Source organism: Onychostoma macrolepis, chromosome 09 (genome assembly GCF_012432095.1).
Source record: "Onychostoma macrolepis isolate SWU-2019 chromosome 09, ASM1243209v1, whole genome shotgun sequence".
Lineage (NCBI taxonomy): Eukaryota > Metazoa > Chordata > Actinopteri > Cypriniformes > Cyprinidae > Onychostoma > Onychostoma macrolepis.
Genome location: NC_081163.1, coordinates 16,634,239 through 16,654,556, shown reverse-complemented (window position 1 = coordinate 16,654,556; position 20,318 = coordinate 16,634,239). Strand labels below are relative to the sequence as shown.

Here is a 20,318-nt window from a genome sequence, read left to right as displayed (position 1 = left end):
TCCATAAACTCCTAACTTGCTGTTTATTAATAGGGTAATAAAGTAGTTGTTACTTTTAGGCATGTGGTGGGATTAAGGGATTTCCAAGACATTAATATGTGCTTTATAAGTACTAATAAACAGCCAATATGCTTGTAATATGCAAGCTAACAAGCAAATAGTTGATATGAGAACTATTTGATTCCTAAAGTGTTATCGAGCTATTTTTATCTGCTTTATGTTTTGTTGGTATAAACTGATTTTCTTTTTTCATATTTTTTGATTTCATTATTAATGCTGGCTTGTCTCACCCATATGTATCTCAATTAGGCAAACTGCATCATGATTTAAATTTTCATATCATAAAATATGTGACAAGTTTAAAATGTCAGCCATTGACCTATAGAGCTAAGACTTCAAATTTTCCCCTTGTTTGCCCATTTTGATATATTATTCATTTGCAAGCAAAGAATCTATAGAATTAACACATTAGCTGCATATTGCCTGTTAGTCTGTGTCAGTGTTATTTTAATTTGTGTTATTTTTTTTCTTCTTTGATCATTGAGATAATATTATAGCTTCTTATTTTATCGTTTTTATTTCTTTATATTTTCTGTTTTCATTTTACTTTTAGTTAATTTTTAGTAATTTTCTTGTGTTTTTGTCATTATTATTATTTTTTTTTCAATATATTAATATATATATATATATATATATATTTTTTTTTTTTACTTAAAATAAATACAAATGAGAATGTTGCAACTACCTGAAATAAAATAAGGGTTTTATATTTTTATTTGATTTCAGTTAACTTTTATTTTATTTTAAGTGAATTTTCTTTCTTTTTTTTTACTCAACTATAATAACCCTGGTCTGTGAAACCCTTGGCATCTGTTAACGCTATTATGCCACATACATAAAATACATTATTATTTAAAAATGTTTTTAAATAATTAGGATAAAAAAAAAAAAGTATTTTCTTTTAAAGTTATAGACCAAAGGTGAGCTCTTTTTTTTTTTTTTTTGTCAAATGTAATGTGTAAATGTTTATTTAATGTGCATTTTTATGTGCTCTGTATATAAACAAGTACATTTGAACATTGATATGATCAGTGTCAATGCTAGGTATTACAGAGATGAGCGTTGAGCTGGTCCATCACTGTTTAGAGTAGCTACTGATATGAGGACAGTGACACACAGTCACAGCTGCCTCTGTCATTCAGCTCAGTCGCGCCGCCCCACGATGGAGATGTGGAACTGCAGGACTTTTGAGTGGGAATGGCTGGAGTACGTTACTATAAAATTGTATATATCTCGTGTCTGGAGGTATTTCAGAGCAGTATATTGTTCAAACTGTTCCCGAGACTCAATGAAATAATGGGCTAAATGAAACAGGCCTATGGCTTCTGTGGCTGAACATCATTATACCCCCTCTGCCATTCAGGATGCTTTAAAAATAGTGTCAGCTGTATTTTTGAGCGTCCCTGAATAGTTTTAATACTGTAACATGCTCATCAGGATTAGATTAGCCACCAAAGAGCACAGAAGGGTGAGACAGCTGCTGTCTGTCTCCCGAAGCACTTAGAGATGCATTGCAGGCGCACTTGCTAAAAAGCCTTTTCTTTTTTTTTTAATGAGTCACACTTTGCATAACCTTAGAAGAGTGTTGTGAACAGAGTTGGATATAACGCGTTACTGTAATCTAATTATTTTTCCTGGTATTTTTCCCTACATTTTTGAGTAGGCTAACTTACCCAACACTTGTCGTGAATTATACATTGATTTTTAAGGGCTTTTAAAAGAACGGCCTTTTAAAAGGTAACGTTAATTGAATTTTCGGAAGCCGCAAAAAGTAGGCCTACTGCATAAACAGAGTACTTATCTTGCTTTATCATATTTTCTAAAACTGATCCTAATCGAAAGTGCGAGAGCGGCTTACTGTTGCTATGGTTACCACCAATTTGGGTTCATTGTTGGCGCTTATTTGCTGTACATTCGTTTTCTAAATAGGGCCTTTGTAGCCTTTTAATCAGTACTTTCATGTCTTTCAAAAAGTCTGCCCATATTATGGATATACCTACATAAATTGTGTTTGCCTGCAGCAGAGAGTCATAATCTGCATGATAAGAGCTGTTTCATCGCTGACAAACGATAAGTGACTTTTGCAGCTTTTGTTTCCTACAATGGATTGTAGGGAAATATTCATTTTTCCCAGCGCTCTTGTTGTTTTCTATCTTTTAACTATTCCCTAAAAATGTGAAAATCAATATGTGAGTCAACTGTCTGAACTAATAAAAATTGGTCAAAAGAATGATTCATTTCTGCCATAGTTCTGATTCTGAACAGCTAATAGAAAATATACATTATATAATTGCTGAAATATTGTCAAGGAAAATGATTGTCAGGTCTGTACCTGATCTCTATCATCAGACAAGGATTAGGCTAAGTTATTTGGAGCTTGTGCTCTAACTTGTAATTTAAGTTTTAACGTTACTAAAATGTTTAAAACCCCTACTGAAATGTACAGTATATTTAAATTCCCACTCTGGTGTTAACAAAAACTAAACAAGTCAACTGTGAGGAACTGTATGAGAATTCTTTACCAAATAGCATGTAGCCTATTACGGACGTGTCTGGTCAAGAATGCAGTCAAAGAACATAAGGTAAAATCAATAAGAAAGTGTAGAGATTTATATTGCACTGAACTATATAATGCATGTGTGATGGAATGTGCATATGCATTGAGTATAGTGCCTATAGGTAGAACATTGACTGAGAATCAAATCATTGTTATCCTCAGTTACTCTAGATGTTTGCAATTGGGTGAACAAGTCAACAGTTTATTTCCCTCTTGCCCCCAGCCTTGACCTGATTTCAGCCTCTGGGCTCCATGTACACTTGGATGCAAACCAGTGGCTTCAAGAGGTTTCTCTGACCATCTTCACAGAAAAAAAAAAAAAAACTCATTTTGCCCCAGGATCTCTACTACTCCTGATACTGATACATACCTCCACGGAACTCCATCTTGGTGAATGCAACATCCTTGCATTCCTTCGTTCAAAGAAACCAGGTATTTTACAGTGTTTTCCTTTCTTTTCCTCATAGTTGTATTACTGATGATTTGCTGAACAGGTGCACTTTTCTGAAGGGTCGCTAATGTATATTTAGCTTTTGAAACCTGAGAATACTGCCCACTGATTGGTGGATAGGAGCACATGATAACCGGAGTGCTGTTGCAGCTGTGAGCTGTTACCCAGCGTTTCTCAGGAGGGAAGAGTTGGGGAGGCTCTGGCAGCTTGGGAAACGTTTTAACTTTAAAGTCACCGGTAAGCAAAGGAAAAACCACAAAATCAAACCTTACACCAGATTTCACTCTCCAGCACTCTTTGCATGGCCTGCTCAGTTGGATTGACCATCTTCTACAGCCTGTTGGTAGATGGAAGTGATGCTCAGGGCGATGCTGGTCCTTAAACCACGGCCTGATAAGAATCGTTTGACTTTACCGGCCATAATTGCAGGAACAACCAATTTACCAATTACTCAAAGCTGGAACTTATTCCTGGACTTTGTTTTTCCTGGAAGACTATCTGAAGTACCTCACCTCATGGACAGGAGTTTGTTAAAGTCCCATCCACATTCCTCTCAATCTTTCTGATGAAAATGCATAGAAACCCATCATTTGATGTAATTTTCTAGGAGTTGGGTCCTAAAAAAGGGTAGTTAGTGGTCAGACCTAAATTTAACCTGCAGCCTCAGAAGGCATTGGAGCTCCACTAGCTAAACAAAGCCAGCCAATCAGCCCGCAGCATTGGCTTACATGACAAATAGCTGGAGCGATTCAGAGCAGCTGTCGCAAGGCTTCAGCCAGGAGGCGCATCGTTTTGGGGGGTCTTAGGTGTCAAACTCTCTTACCTACCAAGGCCTGCAGAAAGATTTCGGCTCAAAATTAGAATTTTTGCTTTTGTTGATCCACCCACACTAAAGCATCAGCTCAGTAAGAGGAAAACTTACGCATTTTTGTCTTTGTTTAGGTTTGCAGGAATACTTAAAGTGGAATAGCAGATTGGGACACGAGTGGATGGGAAGCGAACACCATTCTTTACTGTAGGGTTGCTGAAATTCTACTGTAACCTTCTATAGTAAAGGTACGTCTGCTTCTACGCTTTTCAGTTTGATTCTTTATGTTTAACATTAAAATTGGCAGGTCATCCCTGGTGCGTTGTGAACGTTATGAGTGTCCTTCAAGTCCTGGTGAAACTGAAATCCTATTGTCAGGGTCACTTTAACTTCCTATGCTTTATTTGCATTAAAAAGTATTCAAAAACAGCTGTTTATATCTCACTGTCTGCAACAGAAATTAGTTTAATGCTGTTAGTATTTAGTTACATATGTACTATACAGGTTAGCCTTGCTAGTGTCTGACCATTTTTAATTTGCTTGTGTAGACTCACTAAATCTGTTTGAAGATGGCATCAGAAGAAGAGTATGAAGAAGAGATTGTGGAGGAGGTAAGATACAGATTTGATACATTGCAATCCATATTTTATCATCTGTTTAGCGGTTGTCCCCTCATTCAATGAAAGAATGACAATAATGCTGCTCTGAATTATTTTGCTTAGCCCCTTGAATAGCTTATATAGGCTTTTTAACTTTACACCCCATCGTTCTCAGTCCTATAGGTATAGTGGCAAACCCTATGAATAGTGATCTATGATACCCCCACCGTCAGCAGTTCAGTAGGAGCTGCCATGTCGTATATGATTAGCATTGGATCCCATTTCAAATGACCTCTTCCTTGGAGGCTCTAGTGCAGTAAATTCCATTCAATGCACGCTTTATTCCCAGTAATCAATGTATCAATGCAGTCTCTTCAATAGATGTAATTCATTTCATACATTAACAAGATATCAATTACATGGCAAACCATCATTCACGTGATAGTTATGTAATGACCCCTGCAGCAGTTTGTCATAATCTGATAATAAGATCTTATTCTGAACATGCTAATGTAATGTTTTCCTGATCACATCAAACAAGCCTGAATGGAAATAACCATTGTTAGATATAATACTCTCAACTTTTATACTAACAGTGGGATTATGTTCTGTTCAGAGCAACTAAATCGACTGCAAGCTTCATTACGAGATGAACAATTTAGTGTAATTTCAAAGCAAATGTAGACAATTTAATCACAATTGCTTAATGAGCATAATTTTGCATATATTCCATGTTTTGTGGTATTTTGAAGAAATACCACGAGATTTAACCACAGCTCCTCTTGAAGCTTCCAGCAATTTTGTTTTTGTCATGTTATTTATTGAAATACTGTCTGTATGAATTGTAAACGTGTCTGTCTGAGTGTTCAATGGAAGAGTGAAAGCAGAAGGTTGATACTTTAATTCAGTATTTCCAAGAGAAATAGAGTTAAAGTAGACCTTGTATACTTTCATGTCCATTTCTGTTGTAGATATCTTATAGGGGTTTACCAAATATTGCATTAACCTGACTTCTCATTAATTAGGTATTATTTTTTAAAGAACTTTTCGAACGAATGCTTTTGGATTCCCCTTTAACATATCCAGGAAATGGAAATTCACCATCTTGCATTTTGAAGAAGATGGGAATCTCAGCAGAATATTTTGGAATATATACGATCTGATTTCACTACTACTTTCATCTACACTTAGAATAGGACCTGAAAGATCATCAGCATTAATTAAGATGGCTTCTCTCAATGGATCTGTGGAAAGCAGAGATTCACAATTTGTACTTTAGTATTTTGCTGATTTTTCAAATGCAGTTGTTGGGAAATAGTATTTATTTTTTTAACGTTTTTTTATTATTATTATTATTTACAGCTTATAGTGTTTAATAGAAATAATGTAGCACTAATAAAAAGTAGATCTCAAATTTAGGCAAAGTTTTGTGCATTTTTTTATATGCTTTTCTCCCCATTAATGGAAAAGCAGCCTTCAGCTTTGGCTGAGTTGTTCTTTCCAGAGATACAAATATAGAAGTGGACATCTACGGCAGACTCTCAGAGAGGCAAATGAGACGAGCCGTGTTGTAAATTACACTCCACTTGCTGTTAACGTCATGCTGTTAAAATGCTTTGGGGGGAGGACCTGTGGAAAAAAACATCTGTAAGTGCTGGAGAGAGAGATTTTGATTTACAGCATATTTTATTGAATATTCACCATTTTCCATCTCCTGAATCCTATCTGTTATATGAAAAAGAAAATCACAGGATCTTAAAACCTAGGTATATATGTATTTCTGCTGTCCACTGGTCCAAATAAAGAAGCCTTTAGCTCCTGTAAATTCATAGATTTGCGGGGTTTTTTCCTGCTCTGGTTTCACACCATTTGAAGCCTTCTGTGAAGGCCTTTGTGATGTGGCATCCAATTACAGTTTGAGAGATTCTGTCATGATATCTGACTAAATACCAGTAGGAATGGTTTATTCTCTGGACAGCTCGGGAATCACGTGTATGGCTGAATCTGATACACTGCTTTCAAACAAGTATTTGTGTTGGAATTTGTTCCCTGACCTGCTGTTTCTATTTACTACCATGACAATAACATTAGCTGCAAATAATAATAGTGGTGAGGTCATTAGGGTGCTAAAATGTTCTTAGCACCAGCCAGTCATTCGGCTCTGTCAGTCATAGTCAGAAGTCTGATGGGAAAACAACCGCATTACTAGATTTTTATTCCCTAAACAGCTACTGAGATATTCAGTTAATATTTGAACACAATATACTAAGTGAGATTTTCATGAGCAACAACATGTTTGTAGATCAATATATCACAAGCATCATTACAGATTATTTTTTAGATTTTATTGACCCAAAACTACTAAGCAGGAAAACTACTGACGTGTGAGGGAAAAAACAAGATACCATGGCCACGAATTAACATTAATATTAAACATTTATTTATTTATTAATAGAATCATGTTTATGCAAATTTGTTTTGCTTTAGCTTCAGAAGTCTTTAGTACACAGGTGCAAATTTATTTTTGGTATGTTAAGCTTAAAATGTTAGTTGTTTGGGTGTGCGAGTATTTCTGTTCACAATGGGTGTTTTAAACTACCAGAGCAGGAAAAAGTCACTTTCCTAGATTGTAGTGTTTCCCTAAAGTGTGTGATCATCATTTTGAAAGCCCAGAGTTTTTCCTATATTTATAGTACTACTATGAGGAGGGTCCAACAGTCACCACCTCGACCACCTCAATGTCTCATGGTGTTGAGGTAAATGATCTACCCTGGTAAAACGGATCTGTGTCCCTTCCACATGCCATGGGGGCTATTCCATATTCCTTTCACATTACTAGCTTAGCTTTTAATAGTAAGATCTGTTTGAATGGTACCGACTTAAAGAGTGGATTATTAAACAAACTCCCTTGTTTAACAATTCATGAGTCAGAGAAAATAGAATAATATGTCCAGAGTAAGTTATTTAAGTTGTGAGAATAGCACATTACCAAAAAATAGCCCCCATGATTCAGAGCCAGGCAAATGCCACAGTGCTAGTGATGACAGTGAGGGTGTGTTAATAGAGCTATCTGTATGTGTGTTAATGTGATGTTTACTTTAGTTTGTGTTTGTCTATGCTGTAATATTATGAGGAAAATTAATGCTTAATGCGATTGGTTTGACTGTCCCAAAAGTGCATTTTCTGTAGTTTTTCAGCATGTTTTTTTTTTTTTTTTTTTTTTATAAATCACAATAACTGTCTACCCAATACAAATTTACTAACCTGTCAGTGAAATATCAAGTTTTTAGAATTACCTATAACCTTTTCACTCATTTGTCATATAAAAAGTAAAATACTCATTTGCATGGTAAACAAATGAATTGGAGTGTTGGACAACTGAATACTGAAAATGGTATCTTTATCTCATCCATTTTCTGTTTTGGTGTAAATCAATATAGGCTAAATTAAATTGTACAGAATCATGCTGCTTGATTGCTTATAATATTAGAAAATTAGTTGTTTTGGTCCTCCATAACTGTCTCCATAGCATAAAGTGATGTAACTTTCCTTAAAACGGTTTGGCTTTCATTGATGAAATTCTGTAAATCTGAAAGATGTTACAGATGTTTCACTGAACCATGTGCATCTGTCTTAAATGTTGATTGCTGTTTTTTAAGCTTGGACCTGGTGGCCTTCCCAAACGCACGGTTAGGAAGAAGGTGAAGGTGGACACCTCCAAGTTCATGACTCCTTACCTGGCACACAGCCAGAAGATGCTTGACCAGTACAGCCATGTAAGCGAATAACACAGAAAACATTTTGTACTATTAATCTGTAAGACTGCTGTTTTGTTTTTATTTCATTGAAATGAATTAGACCAACACTGTTAATGATCCCAAATGATGAATTGAATCATTAAAGTGAGACAACTGAAACTATTTCTCATAAAAATGCATGTTACCAGACCATGTCTACAGGCCACAGTTTGAGAACCTTTGGAATAAAAACAGATATTAGGTAGAATTAGTACTTTTATTCAGCTAGAATGCATTAAATTAACCAAAAGTGACAGAACTTAACTATCTTACCTGTCCTATCTTGCCCACTCTATAATGCAAACTGAATTTGTAAGTTTTTTGTAGAATAAATACAGGGAGGAATATGAAAAATCAAAGGGGCAGCCTTATGCCATTTCGGCTGACACACCTGAGATGATTCGCATCAAGAAGGCCCAGGAGCAGCTCAGTGAGGTACGTACCCTTGATGGATCATTTTCAGTCTGCTAGAATATAGTTTGCAAGATGTCGCGTGGGGTGTTTCAACTGATGAATTTTCTTAGTTTAGATCTCCTAATAAACCTCAACCAGATGCTTCTTAATTCCAGCATATATTGCACATTTTTACTGATCATGAAAATTTTTGGTAACCCAGGTGAAATACCGTATGGAAGGACTGAAGGCCAAAACCACCAGCCTTTATGATGGTGAGGCTCGAGAGATTGCTCACGTGAAGCACGTCTCTGAACTCATCAGCAAAGTAAGTGCTTGTGTCGCAACAGTGACCACCCAACTAGTGTAAGCCTGATTCCTTTCTTTTTTCCTTTTTTATTGTCATAACATAAGTTCTTTACATATGTCTTTTCTAGGTTCTGTACAGGCAAAAATGGGATGAGACTAAGGATAGGTACTTGCTTCCTCCTGATGCCCCTGAGTTGGTTCTTGCTGTGAAGAATGCAGCAAATTACAGCAAGGTAGATCTCTGATTCCTGTCTTAAGCACTAAAGTGATATTTATACTGTCATTACTGGCTGATTCACCCTCTACGATGATTGAATATCCCCATCAGAAACTGTACACAGAGGCATGGGATGAGGATAAAACCATGTACTATCCATACAGTGACAGCCCAGAGCTGCGCAGGGTGGCCAAGGCCCAAGAAGTCCTCAGTGATGTGAGAAAACTTGTGATATTTTACTGAGTAACTTAAAAAAAAGGTAAAACATTTATCATTAAATTGTGTTGTGTTGTCAAAAATCTGTTGTGCACCGCCTTCGCAGATTGTTTACAAGAAGGGCCATGATCAGCGCAAGGCAAAGTACACATGTCTGGCTGATCCCCCAGAGGTTGAACTGGCCAAGAAAAACTTCGCCAATCGTAGTAATGTAAGACTTCCCTGATTTTTGTGCCTTCTGAATCAGTTTCCATTTTCCTGAGGTGTTCCTTTTTAGTTTCCATGTATCAGACTTATAGCAGTTGAGTGGTTTATTCTACGGTATTGCATTTAAATATCTTCTGTCCCTGCAAAATTGATTGTGCTCGCAATGTAAGCCATAGAAACAATTAAAAACATTTCTTTAATTCTTCACAGCTTAAATATCATGAGGATTACAACAAGAACGTCAAGGGCAAATGGTGCGAAACTCCTTACTTTGATGTCGCTGTTGCTAAAATGGCTATGGACAACATCAGCGATGTAAGTGCAAGAAATCCATCATGCTTTCCAAAACATATTCTGATAGAAGTAAAGCATGCATATTATTCATATACAAAATTCTTAATATTAAAATCCCATAAAACTAAGTGTCACACTTTGATTTCTTTCCAGAAAAAATACACGTCTGATTTTGAAGATATGAAAGACCAAATTTATTTTATGCAAACAGACACACCAACATACGCTTCCAATAAAAAGGCTCGTGAAGCTGCAAGTACGGTAAGTTTTGGGAATTTATTTACACTTTCTTCTCACACATAGTGAAGTCTGTAAATATGATACTACACGAAAATCTGGTGTTTTTCTCATTTAAACTTGGATATAAGCAGAATGTTTTTATTTTTTAGAAAATGTACGAAATGTAAAAATCAAACTAGCTTTAAAACATTCTGTCATTCGTGCATTGCCTCCAAATTAAAAATAAAAGTGAGGTAGTACTTACTGTCTGATAGTCATACTTTTTTAGACATCTTTTCTCATTGTATGGAAACAACCTTCCCGTGATGACTCTTTAAACAGAACATGAGTCAGTCCAGAGATTCACGTGTCTGATCTGGTTATCTCTGTTGATCCCTGCTTACTAATTTATCATTGCCTGCATCACAAGTGAGGACATGAAAAAACAGGATTAGATCCAGTGTATTTTTATGCACAGTAGCTATAAAAGAAACCAGGGATGAGAATCAAAATAAAGACCAATTTTATTTACTGGACTTGTTGAACAAAGAAAAGAAAAAAAAAGAGCCCATGACTCATATCGGTTTCACAACCATTTGTCATTTATTATATGCATTTTTCCACCTCAACAGGTCAAATATAAGCAGGACTATGAGAAGACAAAAGCAACGTCCGATTACAACGTTCTCCCTGCTACAGAGAACCCCCTTCTCAGACAGCTGAGATACGCAGGCACCATCTTGAGTGATGTATGTTAATCCAGATCTTAATCATTAAAGTGGTCTGCTTTGACAGGAAATATTTATGGTCTAAGAGGTTCTTACTAAGGTTGTGCATAATAAATATTGCCACAAGGCAGCTGAATTAAATTATCTATGGAAATACAAATACTGTCAACATTTGACAAAACCAAAGATGTTACAGTGAGTTCTTGTCTAAAAATCAAACTAGCTTGGTGTTATAGTGTTAATGAGTAAATTATGATGTGGATTATAGCTTTATTATTCGGTTAGTGTGAATATGTAGCTAATTTAAAATGATCAGACCTGATAATTGGATGGAATTCTATCTGTGTGGCCACTGTTTGGCACATACATTAAACCAAAATGATGAGTTCAAAATCTCTCATCAATTACTCAAGACGTTGTTTTGAGAATTTAAACAAATCTTTCTTGAAATAAACCAAGTTTATCTCAAATTGTTGACTTATTGCTGACATGCCTTTGTTTCGCCTTTTCTAGAAAGTATATAAAGCTAATTATGAGAAATCACGGGGATTCAGCATCAATTACTGCGACACTCCCAAGTTCAAGATGGACAGTGTATTGAAGAAGTTCAATGATGTGAGTGATGATTTCATAATTTGTTACAAATATCTGATATATCCTCATTTCTCAAGTTTATATTGTTCTCTTTTCTCAGGCCCATTATAAAGAAAAGTATGAAAATGAAGTGAAGGGTCATTATGTTGGTAGCTATGAAGATGTATTTACAGTTCACTGCCAGAGGGTGGAAGAATTGAAGAAAGATGTAAGTTACCCTAATGTACATATGCGTATATTTTCATCTTCTTGATTAAAAAAAAATGTATTTGTGTATTCACAATTGATTTCATTGTATTTTAAAAGCAAATCTACAAAGCTGATTATGAGGACATGAAGACCAGGTGTTTCTTCCCTCAAACTGTTACACCTGAATATGAAGCCAATAAGAAACTTCAACAATGTCAAGATGTAAGTACACACACACACACACACACACACATATATATATATATATATATATACTGCATATATGCCTACTTTAATGGGGTGGGTACAGAACCTGACATTAGGTGATTTTTGTGTGCGTGTGTGTGTGTGTGTGTTTTTTTTGCAGAAAGTTTATCGTCAACATCCAGACAAGGTGAAGTTCACACAGGTGACAGACTCACCTGTTCAAGTGCAAGCTGCCATCAACGCCAAACAGCTGAGTGATGTACGTAAAAAGCTTTCATTATTATGACTAATTAAAACCAAAGAAACCAAGTTTACTTGGTGGTTCATGGACCTTGTCAAGTGTTGCCCTAGAAAAATCCCAGCATTCATTATTAGAGCGCAGTTGTCATCTCAGTCCCGCTGACAATAGAGTGAATCCCTAGATATATTATTAGAGCTGTTGTCTGTGCTATTTCAAGTGGTATGTCACAGGCAATCAAAGCCTAATAAACAACTTAAGCCAATCCTTTTGGGACTGAGGAGCCATCTAGTGGTGTTCATCAAGCTCATCCTGCTTCACTGAACACCACAATCATGGAGCACTAGGAAAAACTGGGAAATTTATTAGGGCAATGTGACTTTATATACTGTATATATAATTGTTTATGAATATGATATGTAAGATTACATTTTTACTAGCCATTATAATTATACATTTGATGTAGAATATATTATCATTAACACTTTTTCTCCTTTTTACAGCTCAACTACAAGGAAAAGTATGAGAAGGAGAAGTTTAAGTGTTACCTTCCTCCTGATTACCCTTTCTTCATTCAGTCTAGAGTTAATGCGTATAACCTTAGTGATGTAAGTTCATTCCATCTTCATTCATAGCAGTGAATTTGACTGACACCTGATCGTAATGCATTACTTTCTCTATTTCATGTTCACAGACGTGTTACAAGTTTGAATGGGATAAAACAAAAGCAAAGAAATTTGAGGTGAAAGGGGATGCAATTTCGATCCTTGCCGCCCGTGCTCACACTAACATCGCCAGCGATGTAAGTAAATGGGATATTTGGGTCATTTGAATGACAGTGTGTAACAAAACAATGAAAAATATTTCAGGTAATTGTGACACTGATATGGTCTTTAATTTTAGGTGAAATACAAGAAGGAATATGAGAAGAACAGAGGACACATGATTGGGGCCCTCAGCATCAAGGATGACCCTAAGATCATGCATTCAGTACATGTTGCTAAGATCCAAAGTGAGGTACGGTTCAGCTAGTGCATTACTGATAACTTGTATACCCAACCCTGACGTTTTGTTTTATGTACTAACAGTCAATTTTTTGATCCTCTGAAATATTCCTGAACAGCGCGAGTATAAGAAAGACTATGAGAAGTTGAAGACCAAGTACCATACTACACTGGACATGATGCTTGTGACACTTGCTAAGAAATCTCAGGCCATTGCCAGCATGACTGGCTATAAGAAAATCCCAAACCGTTACCTCCTCCCTTATGACAGCATACCACTGGACCTGGCAAAGAAGGCCAATGTTCTTCAGAGTGATGTAAGGATCCCTGCTGCTCTAGACACACTAGAATGAGCACAGATTCACAAGTTCAGTGTTGACAAGTGCAGTTGTTATTCCTGTACTGAAGTATTTCCTATTTATACATGAAGTTGGGTGAGAAAGCGTCATCGAGAAGATTATCTTTTTTAAATAGCCACTAACCTAACATCGCAGCTGTGAATCATGCAAACCATGCTGTTATAGTCAAAAGTTGTGCATTACAATTAGATTTATTCATTTAGCTGCCTTTCCCTTGGCTGACTGCTTGATGCTCTTTTATATTGTAATAAATTCTAGTAAGAAGAGGGTGGTATCAATAATTTTTAAGAAGTTGAGTATACAACATTTTAGAGTGCAGGAGTAGTCATCAATATTTTTAGCCCATTTTGGTCCTGAAAGAAAAAGACACATAATTTGACATGCATATATCTGCTAAAAGATCATTTTTAGGAGCACTCCAGAATATAGATGATTTCTCTATTCTAAAAGACCTGGAATAAAGCTACAAATACCCATTTAAATTGATGAGGTCTTTATGTACAAGACTTTAATGTACAACCTATTTATATTTTAAATGCATTTGGACTCATTTTCTAAACTAAATGAGTTTTGTTTTTGTTTTTTTTTCACGTTTATGAACATGAACCAAGTCCACATAGCAAAAGTTGATCGATCATACCTTTCATTTTTTGTGTTACTGATTTTTCGGTCATTTGTAACCACAGAATGAATACAAGTCCGACTACAATAACTATGTCAAAGGAACGCCTTGGGTGCCTTACGGCTCCATGGAAGTTGAGAAATCCAAGAAAGCAGGGGATATCTTAAGTGAGGTATAACTCTTCCTGTTTTTACCCATTTAAAGAATTTATTTGTATTGTCATCAATAATGTAATTTACTATTTCTTTCTTTCTCTTACTTAGAAAAAATACAGGCAGCATCCAGACACCATACCTTTTACTGCTATAGATGACCACCCTCTCCAGCTGCAAGCTAAAGTCAACCAGATGATAAGAAGTGATGTAAGCAAAAACAACTAAACATGGTTAAATGTTGCTCTGAATAAATGCTAAACCAGCATGTATATTTGATCTGTGAATATTTTCCCCACTATAGCTGCACTATAAGAAAGGTCTGGATAAAATCCTTGAGAAAAACTCCTTGCCTCCTGATGTCCCAGAGTTCCTTCAGGCCAGGTGTAATGCCTACAACTTAAGCAATGTAAGTGAAAATGCCTTAATGTTTTATGGTATTTGGCATATTACATTTTGCAAAGTTGATGACTCTGTATATCTATTGCTTATCTTCTTTTCAGAAATACTATAAGCTTGAATGGCTGAAGACTATTGCAAAGGGGTATGATTTGAAGCCTGACGCCATCTCTGTACAAGCTGCAAAGGCAGCAAGACATGCTGCTAGTGATGTAAGAGATCCTTTCATAAGTCCATAAAGGAGACCAATGGATAGAAAACTGCAGTGTGGAACAGAATAATATTAAATAAACTGTTGATTTACCATACTTTTCAGGTTCAGTATAAGAAGAAGTATATGAAGGACAGAGGCCACCATGTTGGCTTCCGTAGCATCCAGGACGACCCCTTGCTGGTGCACTACATGCAGGTGGCTAAGATGCAGAGTGAGAGGAACTACAAGAAGGATTACCACAAGGCTAAGCTGAAGTACCACACCCCTGTGGACATGTTGAGTGTTGTACAGGCCAAACATGCCTCAAAGGTTCAGACATATGCAGGATACAAGCAGCATTTCCATCATTACACCCTGCTGGCTGATGCCATGAACCTGGAATTAGCTCGCTCCATGAACATCAGCTCCAGTGATGTAAGAAACATTTAATCATCTTAAACTCTTTATGTGACTCTCAAATCTATATTTACAAAACTATATTTTCTTAACACTGATTATACAGACCATATACAACACAATTCAAAAATGTGGGGTTAGTAAGTAAGAAAATTAAGAAAGAAAGAAATTAATGCTTTTATTCAGCAAGGATATGTTATATTGATCAAAAGTGACAGTAAAGACATTTTTTAATGTTAAAAAATATTTTTCTATTCGTAGAGTATCCTGAAAACAATGTATCACACTTTCCACAAGCTTATTAGTATGACTTCTGATAGATCATGTGACACTGAAGAGTAATGGCTGCTGAAAATTCAGCTTTGCCATCACAGGAATAAATTATATTTTTTTAATATGTTAAAATATAAAAATACAGTATAAAAGATGTGTTTCTGTAAATGTGTTCACTAATATGCCCTGTTTAATTCCATTAGGTCCAGTATAAACAGGATTATGAGAACTATGTGAAGGGCACTGGCTGGATCCCCATCGGTTCTCTGGATGTTGAAAGGGCAAAGACTGCTGGTGCAGCTCTCAATGAGAAGAAGTATAGGCAGCACCCAGACAAGTTCAAGTTCACTAGCGTTCTGGACACCCCAGTCATGGAACAAGCCAAACTGAATGCACAGCAGCTAAGCGATGTGAGGGACAAATGCATGCTGTTGTTTGGTGTCCATGATGAATGTCCATAATGAAGGTTAAATATGTTTCATTTATGTTTACTTTCTGAATCATGTCAACTTTGTTTTCCAGAGGCTGTACAAAGCCAGTGGTGAGAAGTTCATGCACACTTACCATCTCCCTGCTGATGCACCAGAGCTTCTGCAAGCCAAATACAACGCTGTCAATATCAGCAAGGTAAGAATGCTGCATATCTTATACGGTATATGACAATGAGATGGTTAACAGTATCAAGTTCAACTGGAAGTTTGTGTTTTCTTTTGCCTCTGCAGACATACTATACCTACGCACACAAGCAGGATCTTCTGAAAGGACATCAAATGAAGCATGATGCCATTCCTATTGCTGCTGCGAAATCCTCTAGGGATATTGCCAGTGATGTAAGCAAGCATACATTTAATTTATTTAGATTTAAATTGTTGGAATGCATTGTTGACTTATATACAACTGTGTTGTATTGTTCTTTATAGTACAAGTATAAGCTTGCATATCAGAAGGCTAGAGGTCACCATGTTGGCTTCCGTAGCCTCCAGGACGACCCCTTGCTGGTGCACTACATGGAGGTGGCTAAGATGCAGAGCGAGAAGAACTACAAGAAGGATTATCACAAGGCCAAGCTGAAGTACCACACCCCTGTGGACATGTTGAGTGTTGTACAGGCCAAAAACGCCTCAAAGGTTCAGACATATACAGGATACAAGCAGCATTTCCATCATTACACCCTGCTGGCTGATGCCATGCACGTTGAACTGGCTCGCAACATGATGGAGATCCAGAGTGATGTAAGCACGACTGAATAAGGCTATGACGATACTTAAACCTTAAATGATTGCTGTTTTGACAAAATGATTAACAGATCACTTTTTATCTCTTCAGAATTTGTACAAATCCGATTTCAACAACACCTTCAAAGGAGCAGGCTGGGTTCCCATAGGTTCTATAGATGTTGAGAAGGCCAAGGCTGCCAATAAAGCCCTTGATGAGAGGTCATACAGAATTCACCCCAGTACGCTAAAATTTACCAGTCTAACAGATCAGATGAACATGGTTTTGGCCATGAACAACACAAAACAACAAAATAAAGTAAGAGTACTTCAATAATTTATTTTGAATGATAACCAGAGTGATGATCTAGAACTGATTTATTGGTTCTTCTTTGCTTTTCATTCCATTTTAGGCTGCCTATAAAGCCTCTGGAGAGAAATTTATGCACACCTACAATCTACCAGCTGATGCCCCAGAGTTCCTGCAGGCCAAATATAATGCCCAGACAGTGAGTGAGGTGAGTAGAAAAGCCTATGAAATCTAAATTAAATAAATGAGAAACACTTTTCAATATGATTCTACATTAGTTCATTATTGCATTAATGGTTTTCAGTGTATGAAACTAAAGTCTAAAGTCTCTTGCGGTTTTTTTTTTTTTCTTTCCTCGTGTCATTTCCTTTTATTTTTTAAATAGTTTTTTTGTACTATGACCCAGCGATGGGCACTCGAGTTAGTGACTCTGACTCAAGTCGCACTCGAGTCACATTATTTAGACTTCAGACTTGACTTCAGACTCGAACTGAAATGACTCCAGACTTGACTCGACTCAAGGAAAAGGACTCGTGAATATTTTAAAAGCAACTCGAGTCTTTTATCCTAATACTGATATTCAAAAGGCGGACCCCATCCGCACCCCAGCATCCATCCGTACCGCGAGCCGTTGTTGTGCCAAATTATGCACCCCTGCCAGATTATGCATCCTCTCGTTGAAATCGCTACCTGATTGCCTATTCCCAACCCCACCCCTAATCCTAACCCCTCCCCCACACCTACTCCTAAACCTACCAATAATAGGGAAAGCATAATCTGGCAGGGTGCAGAATTCAGCACGACACCGGCGCGGATGAAGCGATTATTTTAACAACAACAGAAACACGGTGAGCAGCAAAATAATAGATTACTTTCACTTAAAACACTGCAGAAAAAAACAATGCTGCAAATGTAAAAATACAATACATGTAAAAATATTAAAATGTATTTTTTATTTATTTATTTATTTTTGTCCGGACCTTTGCTTGGAAGAAAATCTAGAGGCTGCACCTCTTGGAACTTTAATTGAATACCCCTGACTTATATCATAAAGAAATACTTTATTTATATGGTTTTGTAATATCTGTGTCACATATTTCCTTATGTCTCATGGTAGATCGGGCTCTTATTATAGAATTTGATTACAGAAACCTATTTCGAACATGATAATGGATTAAAATATATAAGTAACAGGCTGGATGTACATTAACCATACATCTTAACACCTCTTTTTTTTTTACAAAGCAGATCATAGATCATATATTTTGTCTGTGGCCCATAAAACAGCTTCGTAAATAGGAAGATTTCAATACATGAGGATTCTGAATGGGATTTTTTTAGCGAGCCATTAAATGACTTGAGACTTGACTCGGACTCGTGACCAAAGACTTCAGACTTGACTCAGCTCCAGGTTAAAGACTTCAGACTTGACTCGGACTCCAAGTTAAAGACTTGTGAACATCTCTGCTACGACCTGATCAGTTAATTGCATTTAGTTTGTAAAACTGTATTTATTATTGTTTATATTATTATTATTACCCATGAAACTCGTAGATGTTAAAAAACTCTTATTTTACAGTCACGCTACAAGGCACAGTGGCTTGTGGACATTGCCAAAGGCTATGACATGAAAGCTGATGCCATTCCCATTGTTGCTGCTAAACAAGGAAGACACATTGCCAGCAATGTAAGCGCAAAATGTATATTGCATTAAAATACTGAAGGACCTGTTCAGCAGTACCAAAAAATTAAAGAAAATAAAATTTGCAATTGCATGATGAATGTACTGGACTGATTACAATCCACTGTTCTTTGATCACAGTACCAATACAAAAAAGCATTTGAGAAAGCGAGAGGCCACCATGTTGGCTTCCGTAGCCTCCAGGACGACCCCTTGCTGGTGCACTACATGGAGGTGGCTAAGATGCAGAGTGAGAGGAACTACAAGAAGGATTATCACAAGGCCAAGCTGAAGTACCACACCCCTGTGGACATGTTGAGTGTTGTACAGGCCAAAACCGCCTCAAAGGTTCAGACATATGCAGGATACAAGCAGCATTTCCATCATTACACCCTGCTGGCTGATGCCATGAACCTGCAGTTAGCTCGTTCCATGAACCTCAGTTCCAGTGATGTAAGTCCATCCTTTTTTTAGATCCACACATCCCATATGAAGGGTGTACCATGGGTTTAACAAAGGATTGAACATTACATTTGTTGTCATCCAGGTTGAGTATAAGAGTGAGTACAATGCCACCGTGAAGGGTATGGGTTGGGTGCCAATTGGTTCATTGGGTGTAGAGACCGCAAAGCTTGGAGGAAAGATCCTGAGTGAACACAACTACCGCACTCACCCCTCCAACTACAAGTTCCACAAACTTATGGATTCTATGGACCTCGCATTGGCTAGTGCCAATAATAAGATCATGGACAAGGCAAGTCTGGATTCAGGGTATTTTTATTGATTTGACTGGTGTAAAATTATAGGTCAATCTATGAATATTTAAACACTTTTGGTTGCAGAAATCCTACCATGCTGCCTGGGAAAAGGACAAGCTCAAGGTTCATGTGATGCCTGACAGTCCTGATATTGTCCTGGCCAAGGTCAATGCACTGAACATGAGCCAGGTAAAACTGACTATTGCATTCATTCAAAAGATCCTAATTAATAATAATCAAAGCAACAAAAAAAAAGTCCAGTGCGGTATATTCCAATGCCTTTTGTATGTATTTTCAGAAACTCTACAAAGCTGGCCTTGAGGAAATGTATAAGAAAGGCTATGACCTCAAACCAGACGCTATTTCGATTGTGGCTGCCAAAGCCAACAGGAATATTGCTAGCAATGTAAGTATCCTATCATCCTATCCATTGTTGTCTTAGTATTTTCTTTTAATGTTTGCAAAATCAGTCATGTGTTGGCACAATACTGTGATCTTTTCTGATAAATCCATGTTTCTGTCATGACAGTACAAGTATAAGCTGGCATATGAGAAAGCAAAAGGCCATCATGTTGGCTTCCGTAGCCTCCAGGACGACCCCTTGCTGGTGCACTACATGGAGGTGGCTAAGATGCAGAGCGAAAGGAACTACAAGAAGGATTATCACAAGGCCAAGCTGAAGTACCACACCCCTGTGGACATGTTGAGTGTTGTGCAGGCCAAAAACGCCTCAAAGGTTCAGACATATGCAGGATACAAGCAGCATTTCCATCATTACACCCTGCTGGCTGATGCCATGAACCTGCAGTTAGCTCGTTCCATGAACATCAGCTCCAGTGATGTAAGTCCATCC

At 37.0% G+C, this 20,318-nt stretch overlaps 1 protein-coding gene across 11 annotated transcripts in view; it reads left to right on the top strand.

The window, feature by feature from the left end:
* The first annotated feature begins 3,225 nt into the window (after nt 1–3,225).
* neb (nebulin) overlaps nt 3,226–20,318 on the top strand; it is a 58,739-nt gene continuing 41,646 nt past the window's right edge. For 10 of the 11 annotated variants that reach the window (XM_058786875.1, XM_058786873.1, XM_058786869.1 and 7 more), the window contains exons 1-38: nt 3,226–3,305; nt 4,011–4,124; nt 4,425–4,487; nt 7,169–7,231; nt 8,135–8,251; nt 8,600–8,707; nt 8,889–8,993; nt 9,103–9,207; nt 9,303–9,407; nt 9,514–9,618; nt 9,825–9,929; nt 10,062–10,169; nt 10,760–10,876; nt 11,369–11,470; nt 11,550–11,657; nt 11,756–11,860; nt 12,006–12,104; nt 12,587–12,691; nt 12,778–12,885; nt 12,987–13,100; nt 13,207–13,404; nt 14,133–14,240; nt 14,332–14,430; nt 14,525–14,629; nt 14,724–14,831; nt 14,936–15,247; nt 15,706–15,912; nt 16,025–16,129; nt 16,225–16,332; nt 16,423–16,734; nt 16,829–17,035; nt 17,130–17,234; nt 18,606–18,713; nt 18,849–19,160; nt 19,255–19,461; nt 19,550–19,654; nt 19,764–19,871; nt 19,995–20,306. In XM_058786875.1, the coding sequence (XP_058642858.1) occupies nt 4,446–4,487; nt 7,169–7,231; nt 8,135–8,251; nt 8,600–8,707; nt 8,889–8,993; nt 9,103–9,207; nt 9,303–9,407; nt 9,514–9,618; nt 9,825–9,929; nt 10,062–10,169; nt 10,760–10,876; nt 11,369–11,470; nt 11,550–11,657; nt 11,756–11,860; nt 12,006–12,104; nt 12,587–12,691; nt 12,778–12,885; nt 12,987–13,100; nt 13,207–13,404; nt 14,133–14,240; nt 14,332–14,430; nt 14,525–14,629; nt 14,724–14,831; nt 14,936–15,247; nt 15,706–15,912; nt 16,025–16,129; nt 16,225–16,332; nt 16,423–16,734; nt 16,829–17,035; nt 17,130–17,234; nt 18,606–18,713; nt 18,849–19,160; nt 19,255–19,461; nt 19,550–19,654; nt 19,764–19,871; nt 19,995–20,306 (4,947 nt within the window). In that variant the 5' untranslated portion in view covers nt 3,226–3,305; nt 4,011–4,124; nt 4,425–4,445. The remainder of the gene's footprint in view (nt 3,306–4,010; nt 4,125–4,424; nt 4,488–7,168; nt 7,232–8,134; nt 8,252–8,599; nt 8,708–8,888; nt 8,994–9,102; nt 9,208–9,302; nt 9,408–9,513; nt 9,619–9,824; nt 9,930–10,061; nt 10,170–10,759; nt 10,877–11,368; nt 11,471–11,549; nt 11,658–11,755; nt 11,861–12,005; nt 12,105–12,586; nt 12,692–12,777; nt 12,886–12,986; nt 13,101–13,206; nt 13,405–14,132; nt 14,241–14,331; nt 14,431–14,524; nt 14,630–14,723; nt 14,832–14,935; nt 15,248–15,705; nt 15,913–16,024; nt 16,130–16,224; nt 16,333–16,422; nt 16,735–16,828; nt 17,036–17,129; nt 17,235–18,605; nt 18,714–18,848; nt 19,161–19,254; nt 19,462–19,549; nt 19,655–19,763; nt 19,872–19,994; nt 20,307–20,318) is intronic. The other variant, XM_058786868.1, reaches the window with a different exon arrangement.